The sequence below is a fragment of the Mauremys reevesii genome, linkage group 4 (genome assembly GCF_016161935.1).
Source record: "Mauremys reevesii isolate NIE-2019 linkage group 4, ASM1616193v1, whole genome shotgun sequence".
NCBI lineage: Eukaryota > Metazoa > Chordata > Testudines > Geoemydidae > Mauremys > Mauremys reevesii.
Window position 1 is genome coordinate 95,537,944 of NC_052626.1, and position 23,228 is coordinate 95,561,171.

A 23,228-nucleotide genomic window follows, 5' to 3' on the forward strand; every position below is an offset into this window, starting at 1 on the left:
TGCAGATTCCTGCAAATGGAGGCATTCATTAAAAAAAAAATCAATTAATATCGCCCAGACATCTTCAGATGAGTTTCATTCTCTGTTTCACAGAGTTGCACTGACATATGACCAAGCTTTCATCAGTTTGAAGCATAATGCAAACTACTGAAAGCATTTAAAATTAAGGTAGTTAATGTAGCAGAGTAAGAAAGCAATAAAGCCAGGCATTAATTTATAATGATTGTTCTTTCCTACTGTGTGACTATCCAGAGACCAGTCTTTCACTCACTTCAGATGTATTTACTCATAGGGGTTGTTCTTGTTCCTGCAGAAATTTCTGAGGGCTTGATTACTTGTTGGTATCATGTTGTATGTCAGATTAGATGTAATTCATATGAAAAAACAAACCCCTGCAGAGAAATATGGCAATTTGCTTTGTAGTTGACACTTTGCAAAGCCGAATTCCATGATGGCTAAGTGTCTTTTTATAGATCTCAACACTCCCCCCTCCCCCCCTTTTTTTTAGCAAGTCTTTATATCTTTCACAGAGAAAATTATAGCAAACCAATCTGATGTAAAGCCCAAACCCTAACTGGAGAGGTAAGATAAAAGAAACATTCCTTTATGTCCCCATGGCTAAACCACTTGTCTATGTCTTGGTCATCTATCAACTTGGTCATTCCTCTCTAGTCTTCCTGCCTTGCACCTCCCTGCCTTCCCCTGATTCAAAATACCACCACAGCTACCATCAAATACTTTTCCTCACCTGTTGCTTGGACCATGCCACCCTCTATTTGAATCCCTCCACTGGCTTCACTTCACCTTCCACAACAAGTTCAAGTTTCTGCTCTTCATCTCCTTAGGAGCACACACCAGCACCACTCCTGCCTGCCTACCTCCCCTAATGTTCTTCTATTTCCTCCCTCTTACTTTTTGCCCACAGTCCCTTGTTGTCTTTTGCCTTCACTACTCACCAGGCATTCTTCCATGCAGCCCTTATACATCTGGCTCCTAAGAAACAAACTGACCACCTTCTCTCCATTCAAATCCTGCTTTTAATTACATTAATTCAACCAAGCCTAAAAATAGCAATGGAAACGGGCAGCGTGATTACGCACCTGATCATTTAAAGTAGTGCAGCACTGACATCCTTCCTGTAGATATCCAGAGTTGTATCTGTATTGTCTTGTTGGCCTGTTTTGACTGTATACTCTCAATGGGCAAAAAACTAAGCATTCCCCCTGCATTTTGTACAGGACTGAGCAATCCGTGCTTTAATACTAAGGAGCAGGAGAGGGTGGGAGACAAAGAAATGATGGAAGGGGTGCAGCTGCTAAGAAAGGGAGAGAATGCGAAGAATAAGCAGAAATACACTGCATTAAGGGTACCTATGAAGAGTTGTATTTCTTAAAGTAGACAGAAATGGCTGATATTGACTCATAAATGAACATGGGTGTGTCTCTCTTTGTACATAAACTCACGTGTTGAAAAATAGGGAAAAAAAGAACAGGAGCATAGGAGAACATTTTTTTTTAATTCATTAACTCAAAATTCCACAAGTGTTCTGGGAAGTCAGGGTTGCCCAGCATTTACTGATGATAACCCAGACCTTGCTGGCATTTTAGTGGTAATACTTGTGAATGGGCCAACAGTTTTAGAGCAACTTCTGTATGGTTCCCATTTAAAAAAAAAAAAAGACATTAAAATAATTTTTTCTGTAGTATCATCATATCATGATCAAAATTGAGAAAAGAGATCTGCCTGTTTGGGATCTAATTCTCATGACTAATTACCTAGCTTTGTATCGTTCATTTTACATACATTTCTAGCCGAAAAGGACTGATGCAAAGTCTATTCTTACAGGAACATGCATCAAGGCTTTTGTTACACACATAACGCTGTTCTAACACTGGCACATTCCCTTCTGCCTTAGCTAAACCCAGGAAAAAGTAAATCCTCTAACCTATTAGAAGTTCATGATTCAAAAACATATCCTCATCAATATTTTTAATATATAACCAACAAGAATTTTGGTATTACATGTTCTCTAATCTGTATATTATTACACACAAAAAACTATGTTAAAATACCATTTAAGTTTGCTTAATTCAGCCCCCTTTTGCTTAAGCAGTCTTTAATTATATGATCACATATTTTTGCCACAGGTTCCTGCCGCCTCTTGTGCACAGTTAATGAGCAGCTATTCAACATTCAATGTGTCCCCCTAGGCTTTATTTACTGCATACTATTCAAATCCTGTCTCAAAGACACAATTATTATTAATTTCCTTATGGGAAAAAATGGTGCTGTCATTGTACAATCTTGGTTCTTTACAAACATTAATTAATTTATTTTCACAACACCACTGTGAAGTGAGGTGGTATTATTCCCATTTAGCAGATAGGGAACTGAGACTCAGAGAGATTAAAGCTAATTCACACTAGATGATCACAGTGGTCCCCTGGCTGCATAATCTATGAACCTATGAAAACTGCCCACTAATTTTGGTTGCCCCATCTGAGATGCCTAGGACCTGTATACTTTCAAGTGTATACTTTCAAAGCACAGCTCCCATTGACTTCAGCTGCAGCTGTGGGTGCTCAGTAACTCTGCAACTCAGATCAGATCTCAAATCAGTCATCCAAAAAATGAGGAACACACAATTAGTGGCCACCAGTAAAAAGTATGATTTAAGTGAGTCGCCCAGCATCAGGAGCACTGGCACAGGCAGGGATAGGTTCCAGTGCTCCAGGGCAGTAATCATTTGCCTTAATCATGAGACCATCCTTTATTGTTCTCCAGTTCCCTGCCTCATCCACTACACACATTCCAGCTTCTGCAACAAATGAGGCAGGTGTCATACAGACAACATTCTCCTTCATTACACCATCCCAAGAGCAGGTTCACCCTGTGCACTTAGTGAGGCATCAGTTCTGTGGAAAAATAGGATGTGATCATGTAATTAATGTCTGTTTCATAATGGATATACACAAAGGGGCTCAATTAAAGTTGCATAGGTTCCTCCCACTGTGGTCAGCGGGCAACCTTAATTCTGGTATTTACTAACTTTTCAGTGTTCAATGTTGCAACCATGAACTTCTTTTACCTGAGTTTTTTTAAATTGAATTTTAGCATTAAAAGAAAACAAACAAAAAACAAACCACCCTGAAACCCCCCCAGAAATTTCATCATGTGGAACCATATTTTCAGCTAGATGGTTCATCATAGGTGCTGGATCCTCTAGATGCACAGCACAGACCTCTGCCACCTGCGCTAACAGAGAAATTGATAGTAGTAGTAGGTTGTCATCCTCTTTGAGGACCAGCACTAGAGGGAGACGAGAGACATATTTTGCCTGTAAATTTCACAGATATCTTCTGACTGCAGTGGAATGTTGAGACCCAGGAATCTTGGGTTCCATTCTAGTTTCTGGAGGGGACTATGCGGGGGGGGGGGGGTGTCACAGACTCTCCTGTCCCTATTCCCTCAAGCCTGATCGCTTTTGCCCATGCCCCAGTCATGTCTCTACTCTGGTTCCTTGTCCTAGTCACATAGGTAGTCACAGTCAGTCCCCCCACTCCTCGGGCTCCTCATTCCAATCCCAGTTTCCCTCCTTGGGCTCCTCATCCCAGTTTCCCCTCCAGACTCCTTGACCAATTCTACTTGCCTGGCCATTCCCAGTCTCCCCATCCTGGCTTCTCCTCTGATTTCAGTTCCTCATCCATCCACATTTCCCCACCAGCTTCTGCTCTTGGTCTCTTTGCTAGCCAGCCCCTGTCTACTCATCACAGCCGCCCCCCCACAGGCTCCATGTTCCAATCTACCACTCCCACCCTTCAGGTTTGGCTCTTGTCCCCTCTGCATGCTAGTCACGCTGCGCTGGCAAGAGGGGCAGTCTTCCTGCTCTCACTTCCTGCACCTGGTGACACAGCAAAAAAACTCATCCTGAGACAGACACCTGGCATGGACAATTTCAGCCTGAATAGTTAAAGTCTAGCAAAGATATTAGCAACTGAAAACAGGGTCTTTTAATGGCAAATGTTGGGGAACCTTAACTATACGTGCACTACCATCTCCATCTATAATGATTTCACACCAACTTCTCCTCAACTGTAATTAGGACTTTAAAACTAGCCCAGTTCCTCTGGGGGTTTAAAGGTTCTTTTTGGAAAATGCCTATTAAAATATTTAAATTGTCACTGTTTGGGATAATGGGTGTATACTTCATGTACCCATAAAACCCCACATGTGTGAGTACAGAAGTGTAACTGTAAGCATAAGGTCCAACCTGCATAAGCTATGACTCTCTTGTACAAGCATGTGTTAGCACAAAGGTGGGGTTTGGTAAGTGCAATAGGGGGACCTATATTGTTGAGGGACTGTAAGTTACACTCTCTTTTGAAAGTTTGATCCTTAGAGACAATTACTCACTCAAAAAGGAGGCAGCAGAAGCAGAAGTGCTGCTGAAACCTAAGATTTAGCTGAGTAATGCTTGAAATCCTGGCAATTAACACTTCGTTTTGAAGGTGCTGACTGGGTAGTTTTATCACCCATGAATCTATCCTAGGAGGTACACACATTACTTAACATAAAAAATAGCATTGGAATTCAATTGGAATTTAATACCAATTTTCAAGACAATAAAAATCCAACCCCTCTTCAGCAAACTCTGCCCAAAACATGGCTCCATTGAAGTCAATGAAAGTTTTATCATTTACTTTAATGAGTCCAGGATTTCAGCCCTGATCTCTGCAAGCCCTAGACATTGGCAAAGAGTAGGGCACATTGTGTTCAATGCATTTTCTGGGTAAGTCTCCAATCTGAGGCATGAATGCAGGTTGTGGAGCCATATCCAAGCTAGTTTTATCCATACAGCATGGCTAAAAATAGTCATGTAGATAGGATGGTATGGGCTTTAGTATGGGCTGCACAAGCACCCTGGAGACCCAGGGCACCTATTCTTGTTTTACTGAAGCCCAAGTTACCACATCTACAATGCTATTTTTAGCCAGGCCAAAGCTGGCACGGATATGTCCATCCAAGCAACTATCACACCTTGGATTGCCAGGCAAACAATACCCTTAAGTGAAATAGTTGGGTAAAGGCCAGAATGGTCCATCAGTTTGGCAGAGCAAGACTCCCACTGGTGGAGCAGGATGAAGTCTCAGGTAAGAGCAGCAGCAGTAGCAAGAGCTATGAGGGAGAAAATAATCCTTCTCTCAGAGACATTATTTCATGCACGTTTTGCTTCCCTTTACATGACTTACATTCAATGAAGTTCTTAGCAAGTTCATTTCTGAAGCTCAGGCTCTGCTTTAAGTGGGAATGTTAATGAAAACCAAGCAGCCCTAATTTATATCTATGGACATGTTTTTAAAAACTGACATTAAATACTACACTAGCTTTTCAGACCCTGTTGATACAGAATTTCTGAAACTCACTACGGGTCTGATTTTCCAAATGCTTCCACAACTGTAGTGGTAGAAAACCTTATTTTTAAAACATTACATTTTAATTCGTAGAGCAACATGCACATGTGAAGCAGCAGGAAATGTCTAACAGGCCACTGAGGGCCTGATGCTCGGAATGACAGACCACATAAGCCACATTTGTTCATGGACAAACTTCACACGTTCAGATCTCATGATAGAGCCACTTGATGACCTCACAGTATATTTATTTACATATGCAAACCACAATATAACCATGGCAATACAATTTTTATAGGACTGTAAGATCTTAGTGGCAGGGCTCTTGTCTGTACATGCTTAACATGCTCTTGATGCTAACCAACCACAAACGATCACAACAATTAATGTCTGCCAAGTTTATACTTTCAGGGAGTATTTTCCTGGCTTAAAACATGGTTTTGTTTTGGTATCAAGAGAATGCTAGAGCAGAACACCTTTCCCTGCCCCTAATCCCCCGTCCTCCTGAGGGCAAAAGCTTCAACATAAATTATATAAAGCTAAAGCAAACCTTTTATTTCCTGTAATATGCAAATCTTGATATGACGATTTCAGATTAATGCACCTTTTAAAAACTATTGCTAAGAAATAAATGGGAACAATCTTCTTTACTTATACTTTTCAACACAGTAGTAGTAGTAGTATTGAAAGGTAACATGTTATGCTTCTGTAGAACCACATTAATTGGCACTAATGAATGACTGGGAGTCCCATTGTGAATTACTAAACTTGGCAAATTATCAGGGAAGTGGAACACACACAAACAAAACAAAAGCAAATGTTTTACATCACAAAATGCATTTTTAGAATTCAGGCTGACAATTATTTTTTAGGATTTCCCCACTTTATAATAGTTCATAAAAGAGAAAAGAACAGTGAGAAAAGAATCTTCAAATATGTTAAAGGATTTTACAAAGAAGACAGTGATCTGAAGTAGAAGAACAAGTAATTGGCATAATCTGCAGCCCAGAATATTTAGGATAGATAGTAGGAAAAACTTTTTCATCTAAGGGTAATTAAGTACTGCAGTAGGTTACCATGGAGGTTGTGGAGCCCCCATCACTGGAGGTTTTAAAGAACAGGTTGGACAAGGCCGGTCTAGATATACCTGGTCCTATCTCAGGGCAGGGGCCTGCAATAGATGCCCTCTTGAGGTCCCTTTCAGCCCTACACTTATGATTCTATGTATTAGTAAATGTTCTATGGTAGATACTGTAAAACAAATGGTGTCTTGCTAAAATGAAATATCATTATAACGTCTGCTGTTAAATCTTTTAGAAAAGCTTGGGGAATTACTGCCATTTATGTGTGTGTCTTATAGAGTGGGTGATCGATTGAAGTGTCCATTGAAATCCAACCGTATATGTACAGTGATGCACATGGATAAAGTGACACCAATATTTTAGGTATCTTTCAACATTTCTGATATCTAGCTTTTATCTTTCCTTCATTCTAATCCTCCTTCAGCCCCTCCTCACAGCTCTTTGGGCAGGTATAATTCCTCTGCAAACAGAATTCCATGCCAATGTCCCCACTGAAGACAGGTCTGCTTCAACAATGAAGCAGAAATTAAAGCAACCAAAACCATTATACAACAACACTGGAAATATCACAAACTCTTAGAAAGTTTTTTTAATACTAATTTTAAATATAACGGTGTTGTGAAAACATTGGCTGATCTCAAGGCTAAAAACTATATTACCAGCCTTCAGCAGAGTCCAACATACATAACACTCAAAAATATATACAGAAGTCTTAAAGTTGCTGATATTGCTCTTCAATCAAACCACTAGATGGCAGTTCACCATTTATAAACTTATTACCTGTTTAAACAAAACTTATTACCTGTTTGTCACTGGCAAAGGATCATGTATAACAAAGTGCTGGCAGGCACTACAATTACTACAGTTGTTTTCTAGGAACACAGACATGTTGTGGGAAACATCAATAGAAGTGGCTTTGTGCTAGTGTCCCACATGAAGGATATACACAAATGATGGAGACTCAGCTTCACGTGTTTAAGTGATGACAAAATAAATTCCTGTGTACGTGAACATTTAGAAAGAGTAGGGAAGCACATAATGTGAACACACAGTCTAAATTAACTTCTATGGTATGTTTTACTCACCCAGAATTTTACTAGGAAGAAGGCATTTTGGGGACCCTTCCCAAACAGTTCCTTTAAACCACCTTTCTTTTCAGGAAATTTGTCATAAATCTGACGAATGTCCACCGATTCAAGCAACGGGTCACTGTAAGAATGGTTGGCATGTCCAATGTGCACAAAGAGGTGTTTGTTGTACTGTAAGAAAATAAGAAAAAGAAAAAATCACTATTGTACAAGAAAAACAGAGGTTTATTTAAGCTGAACAGTATGTCTGTGTGTTCATGCTAAGATTAGGATGCTTTGGTGGATTAGAAAAACCTGCCCTCATTTACCTTTGGGACTACGGTTTATTTGCAACATGATTTCCATGAAGTAACTTTGGTGGTCTTGGCACAGTCCCTAGTGAACAAGAGTCAATATCATAAAACCAGTTCCCCTACTGTAAACCTGCTAAGCATGATTAACTGCCGGCAGGTGTTTACCTAAAAAACCAGAACAGCCAGCAAAGTGATGATCTGCCCATCCTGAGCACAGTAAGATCAAGGTCATTAAAAAGAGTGGTGATGTCTGCACCATGCAGTTTAATGTCTTAGGTACAGAGATCTTTAGTTTCTGCTAGTGCAACAGCTCCCTTAATCGTTACATTACTAAAATTTCTTTCTTTTTTTTTAAAAAGTGTGCTAATGTCAGTTGCCTAAAGGAGAGGGAAGAGATTTTTCTTTAATTCCTAGAATTATAGTAATAAGAAGGAACTAATAGGTCAGCTAGTCCATCTCCCTCCCAGTGTAGGATTTTTCCCTTTGGTATATTCCCCAATGCTTTGTTGAATCCACTTTCAAATAACCCAAGCTTCTACCACTTACTGTGGGAGGTAGTTTCACAGTTTCGCTGCCAGAATGTATAACCTGATGTTTAACCTGAATTTCCCCCTTTCTAGTTTCATTCCACTATAATTAGTTATAGCCTCCGGTACCACCCAAAACAATTCCTCTCCCTTCTCCAAGTGAAATCCTGGCTCCAGTGAAGTCTATCATTAAACCCTCTATTGACTTCAATGGGGCAAGGATTTTACCTATATTGTTTACACCCTGCATATTTGTCTGAGACTATAGCACATTGTAAAATCTGAAATGAAAAAGAAGAGGACCTGATACTGCATGACGCTAAGTCCCTCCCAGGGGAGTGCTCCACACCTCACAAGACCACATGAAAAGATGAAAGGAGCATGGTTGGTTTTTAACCACATAGATCACAAACAACATTTTGCTAACTCAGTTAAAGGGAAACCAATGTGCAGTCACTGAACAGCCAAAAACTTTGCAATAGTGGATAGCTACTGGCTACAAGGTGGCAATTTCTAACAGGTAAGCATAAAATAATGTTGAAAATGCAGAGTTGACATCTGCCTGGCTATTTTGTTCACAATATATCTGCAGACAAAACAGATTAAAATAACACTGTCATACCTAAATAAACTGAACATCCAACGATTCAGCTGGCCTATCATGCTAAACCATATTATCTCACAGTTTCTTTGTATTCCCCTGTTTCCATCTCTTGTCACTCATCTTACACTTTGACCGTAAGCCCCTGGGAGCAGGGTCTGTCTTTTTCTTCTGTGTTTGTACAGCACCTAGCACAATGGGGTCCTGGTCCGTGTCTGGGGCTTGGGATAAAAATAAATAATAATAATTGAATACAACTTTCCCTAACGAATGTGCAAAATCCAAAGGAAAAGAAAGGAGACTGACTAGATTTTTACCAACTGTACTTGGACAAGTAAACTAATAAAACTATTAAAATAATCTAGAGCAATGAAATCTGAATTTAGAATACACTTATCTGTTATAATGGGCAAATATAATCAGATACATTCCAGTCTCTTCCTGACATATTGTATTTAGTGTGTGTGTGGAGGGGAAAGAGTGTTAATACTTCAGGCTTTAATAAACCTAAGCTCAATTCGTAAGGTGTGAACATCAGTTACACAGATTTTTCCTTGGAGCACTCTTTCAAAATAGCCCCCACCATATTTCCTCAGTGTGCACGTAGAAAACTTTCCCAATCTTTGCTTATAGATGCAACAAGCCCCAAAGGGGCAGCGTAGTCAAAATAGGGTGTTTCTACTCTAAAGAGCAAAGCTCATAGGTCAGAAAAATAAACAAGTTAACGGAAGGGACTGAGTGCATGAATGAATGAATGCATGAATGAAAGTTTATCAGCAAGGCCTTACCATGAGCAGGTTTAAGTCACATACCAATCATTTACACAAGAATTAGAGTAATTATCATACTATTCAGTTACAATGAGGGATTATCATAACAATATCTGCAGAGTCGCTAGATTTGTCATTTTACTTGATAACTGAATAACTGCAGATGAAACATCCTTGCTATACACACAAAATACACACACACACTACTTCACTTACATGCGATCTATATACAGTTACACATCACTGTATTATCTTGGTGCATCAAGCACATACAAAAAATTAATATATGATATTGTTGGGAACCACTGCTATTCTAGGTTTACCTTTTAAATGTCTGGCGATCAGGGAAAGCAAGCAAGCAAGAACACTGGATTCTAGGTGGTGACTATAATGCGAGATAAATTCACAACTGTGTGAAGATAACACATGAGAATTTGGGGCACATAACTGTAGGCATAGATCTTGCTGGACATGAGTAAAATCTGAGTGCAAGGTTCAACTGTAAACAATGATTTGACAGGCTGTGTGCCCGAGACAGTGTTTCCAGGGCTAGTTGAGATAAGTGGGAACAACCTGAACTGATTAACTTGAAATGCAGATAAAGGGAGGAAATAAGCAATTGGTCCTTACACAATCTCCAAAGTGATTGGCCCTTACATGATCTGCACAATGTCCAACCCAATTAGATTCAACAAGTATAGATGTTATGGCTGGGAAAAATGTATATAAACTGTCTAGCATGTGACATGCTTGAACTAGAACTGGAATTGGTATCACACAGTACCTAAACCCCTGCATCTGGGTGGCCTCATCCACGTGGGCATAGAGCTGTCACATGCCTATTAAAGTAACCTGTGTGATGAGCAGGAGTCAAATTGAGTTGTTTGGGATCCTGAGAATGGGATAAAGTGTTCTCCCAGAACTGGGAGAGGTATTCTGGATAAGCCAAGTGGAAGAGGTCCTGGAAGGAATCCCAACATTATTATCTTGCAAAATAATCTGGTAAAACATTTCTTTGGACATTATACTATTTTATGGTCTGGAAAATAATGTAGTAGAGTCCTCAGACTCCAAACTGCAATCAAAGAGACGTTATGTATATAGGAATACAGAGCAGATCACAGTGCCTTTATGCTGCTTAAATATAAAAGCAAAGTTAAAGGCAGCTGTAAAGTTACTACAGTTGCCTGCAGATCTTGCCAAAGTACCAGATGCTGCTGCAGCAAAAATTCTGACAGGATATAGTGGGACAGATGGTGTGACATCACCTGAGAATATTCTTAGGACATAAATGTTTATTTTGACATTGCGTGTGTGATTATTTCTGCTTATGTTGCTGTAATTCATATATGAAATAAAATCATTACTAATCTAATTAGCTAAGGCATATTTCTACAGGCTCATAAATTACAACACAATATTAGGCACAAGACAAATTTGTTATATGGGCAGTCTCCATGAAAAGTGTGTATATATGAAAGCGATGAGGTTAAGTTACATGGCTATATCTTCTGAGCCTATTAGTGTCTGAAAAGCTGAAGAATATCCTCATTATAAGCAAACTTCACTATTATTTCAGGCTGCATATTCCAGAGTTATTGAAGTACATTAGTACTGAGGAATTTGCCCATGCCACAGTATTTAAAGGATTTACATTTGACATGTACATAATTATATGCTTTAAATACTGTAAACCACAGTGGGTCAAATCCCGTGCTTTTTTTAAGCATAACAACTACATCAAAGTTTACAGAATACATTCCTGAGCTATTGCATCTGCAGAGTTTGCATTACACTACATGCCCTGGAGATGGCTGCCTCTTACTGAACTCCTTCCCTTAAAAAATTCTAAATATCTGAGGAATGCAGTAAAGCCATGAAAAATGACTGTTGTCAACTAATTCCACGAGAAAAATTATAATCCACTTAGGAATTTAAAGGAACCAAGACAAATCGCCACTGTCAGAGGATGCTAACATACAAGCTGCAGCAGAACAAAGACAAATCACTTACATTTGTTCTACCATTCAATACATATACTGGCTCTTGCAAAATTATGTCCTTATGTTCTATGGTTTTGCTCTTACATTCCACAAAACTAGGTGATGAGAGCTGCTACAGCTCTCTCTGATGCATTCTTGTGCTCCACAGTACCAGGGAAGTGCACCCTGAATCTCGTGCAACACAAATACACATCTATTAAGCAAAGTTCTTTCAATTTCAGTGGCAAGATGCAGGCTGCACTGTAACTTGACATACACATGCTCTCAAAGCATAGAGTTGCAACCTGCAGCCTTCTACCATAGAACCAGTTGCTCCAACTATATCTTACAAGGCTAGATTGTGCCAGTTAGGCACAGCCCATAGAGAAAAGAAATGTGGAGACAGCACTGTCCTAGAGGATGTACTGGAGAGCATTCTGTTTACCTGAATTCCCTGGTCACAGGTGAAGCAAGCTCATTACAAAAGCCCTTCGTAGGATACAGCCTGCTCCCTCCTGATGCTAGAGCCATAGTTCCACCTCCTCTATGCCCATTTGAAATACCATGCACCTTTGGGGGAGTAGGGAGGACACAATCCCTGCACTTCCTTGAACGCAGGGTCTGCAAAAATGCCTGATCCTTAAAGGGGCCACACAAAGAGATGGCTCCTTGCACCTTCCTCCCACCGCAGACCCACATAAAGACCAGGCAGAATATAGTCCTTAACCATCAGTTGTGCAGAGGCAGCATCCCGTGATCTTGCCTCACCCCACCTGGGACAATTAGAAATATCTCACAAGCCAGGCTACTCCAGGAGATCTACAGGCTCTTGCAAGTGTTCCAGCTGCAGTGGCCCCGATGAAAGTGAAGCTCCAAGTTTTCAGGAGGAAACGGTCATGCTTGCAGCAATGTCACCAGGGAGATTGTCTATCGTTTCAGTCACAGCAACAAGGCACTCGGTGATGCTGCCATCACTAGCAGTAAGGAAGGGAGAGAACTGGATTAACTGGTTCTGTGTCTTATGGATCCAAAACAAAAACCCAACAAAGCAGCACACTCAAATGGCCCTGTACTGCATGTCTTCTATCCCCGCTGAAATAAAGAGAGGCCCTCTCTGTTCACTTTGGGTTGAATGTACTCTACATCAAAGTGAGCAATGGACTAAAATGGAAGCTCAGAGAGAAAGGGTGGGTGAAAGGCTAGTGGTCTCGCTAGGCTCTGCCTAAGACACTTGGGGTATGTCTACACTGTGATAAAAGACTCACAGCACAACGGCGGGTGGTTTGGGTCAACTGACTCAGGCTCGCGGGGCTTGGGCTGTGGGGCTATAAAATTGTGGTGTAGTTGTTCGGATTTGGGCTGGAGCATGGGCTCTGGGACCGCCCCTCTCCCCCCCGCACCAAGGGGTCTCAGAGCCTGAGCTCCAGCCCAAATGTCTATACTGCAGGTGTTTTATTGCAGTGTAGACATACTCTTGATGAGGCAGCAAACAACCTTGCTCTAGTGGCTGGGTTCTATAGATGTTTAGTGATATGCTGTAGCTGAGATAGCTATCTACAAGGTACTACTGCTTGTGTTAGGTTAACAAACTGTACTATCGGAGGAAAAAGGAACCAAGTGGGATGAACTGATTAAAAAATAATTAACTATACAACAAGAGTCTGTGTGCTACTGTAACCTGTATTGCCTTGGCTCTGCTTCACTGCCTTATCTGTAAATCTGACACCCTTTTATTTCCTGCTGATGTGAGAAAATGGCTCACCCTGCCAAGAATTCTCTTTATTTCTAATAAAATTTTAGTGACTAAAATGCTCATTCCCATAGATTTAGCTTTCCACGGAAAGGGATCAAGATAGAGTTGGCCTAGCAGTATTTTAACATAGCATTGGGAGCTGGCAGCACTGCCTATTGTTAAGGTTGCCTAGCCCTTCCCATTCTAAGAACCTGGTTTCCATTGCTTATAACTTTTTCAAACTAACTATTTGGGCTGAAATTTTCAATGTCGGGGTGTCTGGTCAGGATAAATTGTTCTGGAAAATTTCAGCCGCAGCCGGACAGCCATTGCTGATAATAGGACTAAGGAAAAATACAGTGTTTTGCCCATGTTAAAAATATCCCCCCAACCTTCTTCAGAGGAGCTCTAGCACCCCCATGCTTTAAAGCAGGGACTTGAAATTTGGCAAGAGATGGCCTTTGTGTTAAGCACATGCCCTTTGCCATCCCAGGGAAAATCTGCCAACATTTGACCAAGTTACAAATCTCTGAAAAAACGCAGTTTGCACATGCTCAGTAGAGACTTAGATTTTTAGCAGATGAGGAAGACTTTCCCTGACATTCCAGCTCTGGGCTGCTGCAGGCCATGCCAGGTTAGGGTCTGGGCACCTGAACTGAGAGCAGGGAGCCTCTCTCTCCTTTGCTGTCATTGGCTCGTTTCCTGGCAGGGGGAGGAGAGATTTGCCTGTTTTGAAAGCAAAGGGGGTGAGAGCCGGATCTGCAGAGTGGACAGGAACAGGGGAACAGAGTGGGACAGGAAGCCTGGGGGTAGGACACAAACTGGAAATGAGTGGGATAAAGAGTAGGAACCAGTTAGCGGGATGGGGTGGGGGTGTGGAGGCCTGACTAGGAAACAGGGTAGAGGGGAGAACGGGGACTGGCTAGAGACAGGGCCTGGGACGGGGAGGCAAGGGAGTACGGAGATTAGATGGGGAACTGGGGAGGGAGATTGTGACTGAGAGCTAGTGGAGACTGGGAAGGCAGATGTGGGAGGCGGTGATTGGAGGCCAGGGTAGGGGAGAGAGAGAGAGACTGAATGAGGAACTGTTTGGGGTGGTAGAGAAATTTGGACTGGCTGGGCAAGGAGACGGAGAAGGAAAAGCTGGGGGAAATGGAATGACTGTGGAAGGAGATTGGGACTGTGATGGGGAGTTAGGAGGGATGAAACTAGAACTTGCTAGGCATGGAGATTGTGGAATGAAGACAGAGACTGGCTATATGAGGACAATGGGCCTGGGGCCTGGTACCAGGGTTAGAGAAGAGACAGGACAGGGAGGAGGTGAGGGACAGAAGGGGTCCTGTTTGGTGAAAACAGGAAGAAGAGTCTGTGCCCACTAGATCACATTCCCCTCCAAATCCTGGAATAACCCCAAGATCCCTGATCCACTATTCCTCTGCCCCCTCTAGCGCTGGTCCACAAAAAAGATGACAACCTACTATTGCTACCAATTATTCCAATAGCTCAAATGACAGATCTGTGGATTTAAAGGTTCCAAGCGCACTGAAGAACCATGGCGTTAAGACGATAGCACCTGATGGAATTTCTGTTATTTCAGGTTTTCTTTTTTAAAAAACTAGGGAATTACACACAAAAAACCTCTCCTTAAGTTAAAAGAACATTATTAACTTTGAAAAGTCAAACAACTGCAATTTAAGAAACAAACTAGATCCTACTGCTGTGTTTGGCAGGCTTAGTGCATGATATAGTGCTCCCAGCTGGCTACCGAGGTATAATTTATATGCATTTACCCTCATACTGATACACTTCCCAATTCACTTCTTGACCATTAGTGAGAATCAACAAGGGTTCATTGTGATTTTACATCTCCAAAACCCACTTCCAGTATTTGCAATGCTCTCTTAGGAGTTTTTTAAATAAAATCTCTCTGCTGATTCCACTTTCCACTTGTCAACCGTCATCCCCTATGCATCTAATAAAGTCAAAATTAATATGGTTATTTTTACTCCCTGGGTTTTGCACAAGCACCAATAACGATCTCAGCAGAGCTCTGGGAGCAGTGTTTGCTCACTAATTGTGACTGCAGAGCCAGCAGGGGGAGCCAACAAAATTGATTTTTTTTTTTTTGGTGAGTTCTGCAAAAATAATTGTGATTATCATTTTATTTTGAAAATTTTAAGCAACAGTGACAGATTTTGAACAAGAATGATGTGGATGACCTTTCACACCTGGTCACACTAACTTTAAGGAAAGCCAACTTTGGAGAATTAGTTACTGCCAAATGTCTTTCTACTTATTGCCACCAATATTTGCATACTGGACACCTAATTTTTGGCACCTATGGTTGCAATCCTGCCACAGGAACTATGCAGGTAGACGACCTAGACTTGCATAGGTCCCCCTTGAAGCCAATGAGGCTCCAGGCAGCCACAGGGGGCTGCTATCAAATAGCCAGTTTCAGGATTATATCAATACTAAACCAATGGGAACTGTCGTTCTGAGCACCTCTGAAAAATCAGGGCACTTTAATTTAGGTGTCTAAATACAGACACCTAAGTTTGAAAATTTTACAGAGTATGACATATGTTCATTCCACAGTGTAGATGCATAATCACTATACACATCAACAGAAGTGAACTCCATATTTTTGGGTACTTAATTCAACTTTCTATTAAAATAACATTGAATCTAGAGTCCACCGCACTAAATTAATTCTTTTCAAAAAATGGATCCATCTAAATTTAAGTTTATTTGCTCTTCTTTTTATGTAAGAAGGAGGCTAGACAAGGAGTTTAGTATAACCAAAATGTTGACATCTTTGATATGCTGCCTATCAAGAGAACAAGAAGATAAACTTCTAAACACAGCTTAAGATGTGTTGATAATATAACATAAGAAAACTCCTGAGCCTATGTAATATTTTACACAGTTAAAATGGAGAGAATTTTAAAATGTAATTTTTTCCCCCATTTGGTTTGGTTAATTTTTTATATTTTATTGCATTTGCACAATGAGACCAGGCTAGAAGTTTCACTTTTATGATCCATTTCTAGTCAGCTTCACTTTGTGGCTCTCCTTCACAATGCTCTCTGGACTCACAATACTGCAGGGTAATATTTAAATACAAAAGCCTTGTTTAAAACAAACAAACAAACCCGGAAATAAAAAATAAGGAACATTTCCATTAAGATTTATACTTCCCCACCACAGTTTCTTTTTAAAACAAATTCTGAATTTTGTACCTAATGCTATTACCCCACATTATGGGTAGGTGGGTTAATTTGGAAAATTTGCTCTTCGTGCCATTCTTTGTAGCTGTAAGGAACTTTAGACGTAAAACTGTTTCAAGTGCTGGAGGTTGCTGTGAAAGCAGTAGTCACAGTTGAATGCTCAGAAGAGAGGGAAGAAAAAAATTTTTTTTGGAGGTAGACTAACAGATACCATATCAGATCAGTTTGGGTTGCAACTGGAGAATCCGACAGGTAAAATATATTGAGGAGAAGGTCTACTATATTGAAATTATAATAATTTAACTTTTTGAGTCTTTGCATTTTAGAAACACCTGTATGGAAGACAACAGTTTAGGTTCTCTCTAATCTGCTTGAGGATTCAACTTCTACGTGTTAGAAAACACATTTACTTGGTTTAACCATGAATAGAAATTTGTTCTGAACTTCCCAGGAACTCTTATAGTGAAATCACAAAAATCTAAGTAAAGAGATCTTAGACTGACAGTGAGAGACTGCTAAATATGATCATTTAATATGGTGAGGTTCCACATATACAGAGTTGGAATACAATTAAAGAGAGGTACTTTTTCTCTTACAAAGTGACTGATGTTTGAAGACTGGAGGTGAAATTCTATAGTTTGTTTGTAAGTAGAAAGCACCACCGAACTAATGAACGACCAGAGAATTTGGAAGAAAATGCAACAGGAATTTGGCACATGTATGTTTAGTTGTTTTTCACATTAAAGAGAGTCATTTTACTCATCCAGAGCTGCAGAGTCAATATTCAGAGATGTTCTAAGTGTGGCATCCTACGTCCTACCTTGCAATTTCCAAAAATACCAAAAGTTAAAGTGAGGCTAATTATTTCCAGTCTATAATTTTAGGAAGGTTTTTGCTATTTAAAATTTCGCCTTTAAATGGATTAATTCTGTGATTAAGAAAGAGAGTCCTCCAAAGGACAGGATTCTATGGAGCAGATTTGAAATCCACTAGAATACTGACTGATAGTTACAGGCTCTTGTACTTTTACAGGTTCATTACCAATGGAAGGGTGCAAGAAATCTTTAATGCCCCAATCCTGCAATGAGTTCTGTGTGGATACACCTTTAAAACCACAGAGAGTCGCACTGAAGTCAAGGGTATGCTGCTCAGGCAAATAAGGCCTAAGTAAGTAATTATTTATGTGAGGGTTTCTGTTTTCTGCTAATAAATGTTGGTAATCCATTTGGTTAAAAATAGTACTTCGTTTTATTTACTGCAAAATGTTACTTGTAAAAAGGTACTAAAAGACTATTTCAGGGGTGGCCAAACCACCCCACACCTTCCCTCGCCCATTCTCCACCTACCAGACTGGGGTTGGGAGGAGCTCAGATCTCGCGTTGCAGCAGGGTGGTGGGGTAGGGGCTTCTGCCCAGCAGGGAGGAGGGTCTCGGGGCTTCAGCCATTTGGAGCACACCTGCCAGGGCTCGGGGCTTTAGCAGGAGCAGGGCTGAAGCCCTCAGCCCTGCAGGTGCCTCCCGTGGGGCAGAAGCCTCCAACCCCAGCAGGCGTGCCCTGGCTCTCGAACTTCTGAAGATCGTCATATATGGTGCGGAGGATCAGTAAGTTTGGCCACCCTTGGACTGTTTCAAGGACAGAGTAAATTGTTACTTGATTCTGGTTTAAAAGCTTCTGCAGATTCTTGTTTAAAAGCTTACATATATCCATTTATTAGGTCAGAAGAGGAACAAAGGAGTTCAACAACCTAAAACTTCATGGCTTAAAATGTACATAACTGCTGTGCATTTCTTGTTTGTAAATTATTTCTATATTAGGAAAAAAAATTAACACTGATTTCCATACTAGCAGAGTCCCATAGCAGAGATAAAGAGCCACAACTATAGACACAATCAGAATGTTGTGAAGCAAAGCTAAATGAGATCAGGGTGTACGTCTAGCATCTTATTTCTAGGGGTGGCTTTGGAGTTTGTTGGAAAATTCTCTGTCACTTAAAAAACAAAATCAGAGGTGCCCAAGATAAATCTAGACTAAGTTTTATCAGTTGTATTTCTTGCAAAATCCAAAAAGAGTTCTCGGGTCAGTATGTTGCCAAGGCAAAGTGCTCCCTAAAATATGTATTTTTAGTGCTTTGTTCATTCTCCTTTTCAATGTTCTGAGCGAGAAAGCTTCCACTTTTGCCCTTGGGATCCAGTAGGATCCAGATAATCAAACCATATTAACCATACAAACCATAATCACTTCTTCGGATGCATAGAATGGAACACACAGACAGGAGATATTTATACATACAGAGAACATGAAAAGGTGGAAGTATGCATACCAACAGGCAGAGTCTAATCAATTGATAATCAAACCATATCTAATCAATTGATAATCAAACCATATTAATAGTAAACTATCAGCCACCCTCAATTGATTAGACTCTGCCTGTTGGTATGCATACTTCCACCTTTTCATGTTCTCTGTATGTATAAATATCTCCTGTCTGTGTGTTCCATTCTATGCATCCGAAGAAGTGAGCTTTAGCTCACGAAAGCTCATGCTAAAATAAATTTGTTAGTCTTTAAGGTGCCACAAGTACTCCTGTTTTTTTTGCGGATACAGACTAACACGGCTGCTACTCTGAAACCTCTAGGAACAAATGACATAGGCTGTATCTTACAGAATGGGGGACTCTATTCTGGGAGCCAGTGATTCTGAAAAAGATTCTGGAGTTACGTGAGCTCCCAGTGTGACGCTGCGGCCAGGAGAGCTATAATGCGATCCTTGGATGTATCAACAGGGGAATCTGAGTAGGAGTAGGGAGTCCTGTATTTAGCATTGATGCAGCTGCACCTCAAGTACTGTGTTCAGTTTTGGTGTCCACAATTTAAGGAGTATGTTAATAAATTGGAGAGAGTTCAGGGAAGAGCCATGAGAATGATTAAAGGAATAGTAACCATGCTTTAAAATGGCAGACTCAAGGAGCTCAATCTATTTAGCTTAACAAAGGAAGGTTAAGTGGTGACTAGATCACAGTTTATAAGTGTCTACATGGGGAACAGATATTTTATAATGGCCTCTTCCATCTAGCAGACAAAAGTATAACAAGATCCAGTGGCTGAAGTTGAAGCTAGACAAATTTACACTAGAAATACAGTCCAAATTGTTCACAGTGAGGATAATTAACCATTAGAACAACTTAATAAGGGTTGTGGTGAATTTTCTATCATTGGCAATTTTAAAATCAAGAATGGATGTTTTTCTAAAAGATGCTCTAGTTCAAATAGGAATTACTTCAGGGAATCCCTCGGGCCTGTGTTATATAAGAGGTCAGCGTAGATTATCACAGTGGTCCCTTCTGACCTTAGAGACTATGAACTCAGTGGAATTATCCTGCAGTATATTTACACTGAATATTTTATTTTTCTTAAATGTATAGAGATACAATATCTGTAGGCCCCCATCCTGTGCTCTGAGCACGTATACCATAATTTAAAAACATTCAAGAGGACTACCGATAAATATAACAACTTACTCCCCTCGTCAAGAGCCTGGGAAAAGAGATGCACCTGGCAGCATGCACAAATCCAGGCTCTGGAACACCAAGGGTGAAAATGAGTTCCAAAGTCATTGACCCTTCTCAGACAATGTATTGTCAGCAGCTTCCTGTCTTTTATATCAAGGGAGCGCCCACCCAAGTGCCTTTGCTGATCTCATTGGTGGCTGTATGTCATGAGGAGAAAGGTGGACTTTCAGGTAATAAGGTCCCTAATCATCTAGGGTTTTGTAGATTAAAACCAAATTATGTAGAATTCCATCTGGAAACTTAATGGGAGCCCCAGAGCAGATCACAGAACACTGCTTATAAAGTGCTCCTGCTCCCAATGTATAAGTGGGATGCAGCATTCTGTACTAGCTTCAGCTTCTACAACTCTCTTGGCTGCAGCAGCTACCAGGGCATCCAAGGTCCAACACCACTCCCGACTTGCAAGCCTGTTTTGCAAGTGGCAGTCACACTTCCTCAATGAAGGGTGCTGACAGCAGTGCAGCCAATGTTTCCAGCCGTTTCCCTCAACTCACCAACTTCATGTCAGCTTCATGTAGACAGACTCACAGAGAGAAGTCTCTCATTCAAGCCCCAGTTCCATCTAAACAGGTAATTTGCTCCACTGTTCTGGCTGGCTCAGATGTGATGGAGTCATAAAGCGGGGTGTCATACTGAAAGCAGCGCAGACATGGTCTCTTCATCAGTCCTTCCAGGGGCTTCATATTCACGCAACACCCACGCAAGAGAACCTTTGGCACAAAGGACAATTGCTCACAACTCTTAGTGAGATAGGAGTAGGGCCACTCCGGAGCAGCTCCAGCCACCCTTTCTAGGGTTTTCAAATGAACCAACAAAATCTCATGGTTAATGATGTCAATAGGGACTATTGTATCCCTAGCAGAGGCCAAAATTTACCGTGATGTGCTACCAACCCATAGAGTGATCTGTCAGAGCAGTCTTATCTCTCAGGACTGCCTGATAACTCATTAGTTCCATCAATCTCCAAAAGCACACCAGCAAACTAGTTCCATTTCCCTGACATTGCAAATCAAAGGAGACAGTGGTCTGTGCATGACAGAGAGGTAAACCTATCCCTCCAACATCCACACCCTTCCCAGAAATGCGAGCCAGTGTGTGGAGAAAATAAAGTCAGAATATGGGTATGTCCAGACTACCCGCCGCATTGGCGGGTAGTGATCGATCTATTAGGGATCAATATATCGCGTCTCGTCTAGATGCGATATATCGATCCCTGAACACGCTCCCATCGACTCTGGAACTCCACCAGGGCGAGCGACGGTATCAGAGTTGACGGGGAAGCCACGTCCATCGATCTCGTGCCGTGAGGATGGGAGGTAAGTCGAAATAAGATATGTCGACTTCAGCTACGTTGTTCCCGTAGCTGAAGTTGCGTATCTTACATTGACACCCCCTCCAGTGTAGACCAGGCCTATGTCACTTGTTGACCTAATTGTTTTACATTTCTGCAAGTATTTATGGAGGTTCTCAAGAAAGCCTCCTCTTAAGAAATTCCTAATAAAGAAGTATACCATCATGTAGGTTTTGTCTTCATGCGGCCTTGTAAGATGTACAGCATAGAAGTCCTTGGCTTAGTCACTGTATACCTAGTATATTAGTGACTTATGGGCTCTGGTGTACACAGAATGCTACACAGGAATAGAAGATGTTGCACATGTGTCTCCCAAAGTTGTAGGGAAAATGTATGTTTGGAAAATAGTATGTGATTGTGTAACTAAAAACAGCATCCTGATGCGCACACAGAGGGTGGCAAAGTTAAATAAATGAATTTTCTTTCCTAACTTCTGAATGGTTAAAACCATGTCATTGAAACATCCTCTTTATATTGTTTTCATAATGGAATTATTATTATTCTACATTCATGTGTAAAATTTAGTTTAATAGATATGTATCACAGTTTGGAAAACTTGTACAGCGTACAGCATTTGTATCTCTAGGCCATCTCACAGTTTCAAAAAATGAATAATAGAGCAGTACACTGACTAAGTAAACTTTGTCCTCCATCTGCGGAATAGAACGGCTTTAACCAAATATGTTTTTGCCAGATTATATGTGCTCTGCAGTCACACCACTGGAATTAATAATATGAAACCAGCTGAGTGAAGTGAATAGATTTGCAACATAATCGACCACTAATGGTCAAAACATACTGCTTTGGCAACTGTGGGTATCAAAAAGTCATGTCCTAAGTATTATTTTTACATGCAGTAGCTCAGCATGCAACCCATTGCACTAGTACAGTACATGCGAGACTAAGGCTCAGCAGAGGCCTCTGAGCTCTCATTTTCCAGGCAGGTGCAGACTCTCTGGGGAATGTAACACATACACTTGTATTGCAGAGCAAAGTTAGAGACTTGAATTGAAAAACAGTGGTGAAGAAAGCCTGGTTAAATACCACAAAGCCCTCTTTGGAGTAGCCTAATATCTTCTAGAGTTCCTGCCATGTAGGGGTGAGAACCCCACAAGCATTTGCCTTTGATTGGGAGTGCACTGCTAGGAGAGCCTACGTTTTCAATGCACTACATTGACATGAATGGTTAACTAGAGTACCAATAATATGAAACTACTTGAATCTTTCTTTTTAAAAAAATACCAGCTGCTTTAGTATTTGTATTGTACAAAAATAAGGCACGAAAAAAGTAAATTTATTGTCAGTTATAAACCAAAACTCATGTAAGTCTTTAGTCCCACTGTGGCAATTTCCTTACATGTCTACCCTAGTCAAACATTAACCCTTCATACCAGAGTTTGAATGCTCAACCATTTGTGTATTGGGCAGGGAGTCAGTGGCAATGGGAGAGGGTTTGGAAGGCAAGTGGGTAGAAGCACTAGGACAAAAATCTGTGAGGTGGAGTAATGGTAGAAGGCTGAAAAGAGAGAAGATAGAAGGGAGCCAAAGATGCAAGTTGAAGGCAGAAGAGTGGGAGCATCAAACGATCTGGGA

General features: G+C 40.8%; 1 protein-coding gene across 7 annotated transcripts in view; it reads right to left on the reverse strand.

Annotated features, from left to right (window-relative positions):
- The window catches only part of TEAD1 (TEA domain transcription factor 1), a 151,523-nt gene that overhangs the window by 24,207 nt on the left and 104,088 nt on the right, over positions 1-23,228 (reverse strand). For all 7 annotated transcript variants that reach the window (XM_039536327.1, XM_039536329.1, XM_039536328.1 and 4 more), the window contains one exon: positions 7,579-7,752. In XM_039536327.1, the coding sequence (XP_039392261.1) occupies positions 7,579-7,752 (174 nt within the window). The remainder of the gene's footprint in view (positions 1-7,578; positions 7,753-23,228) is intronic.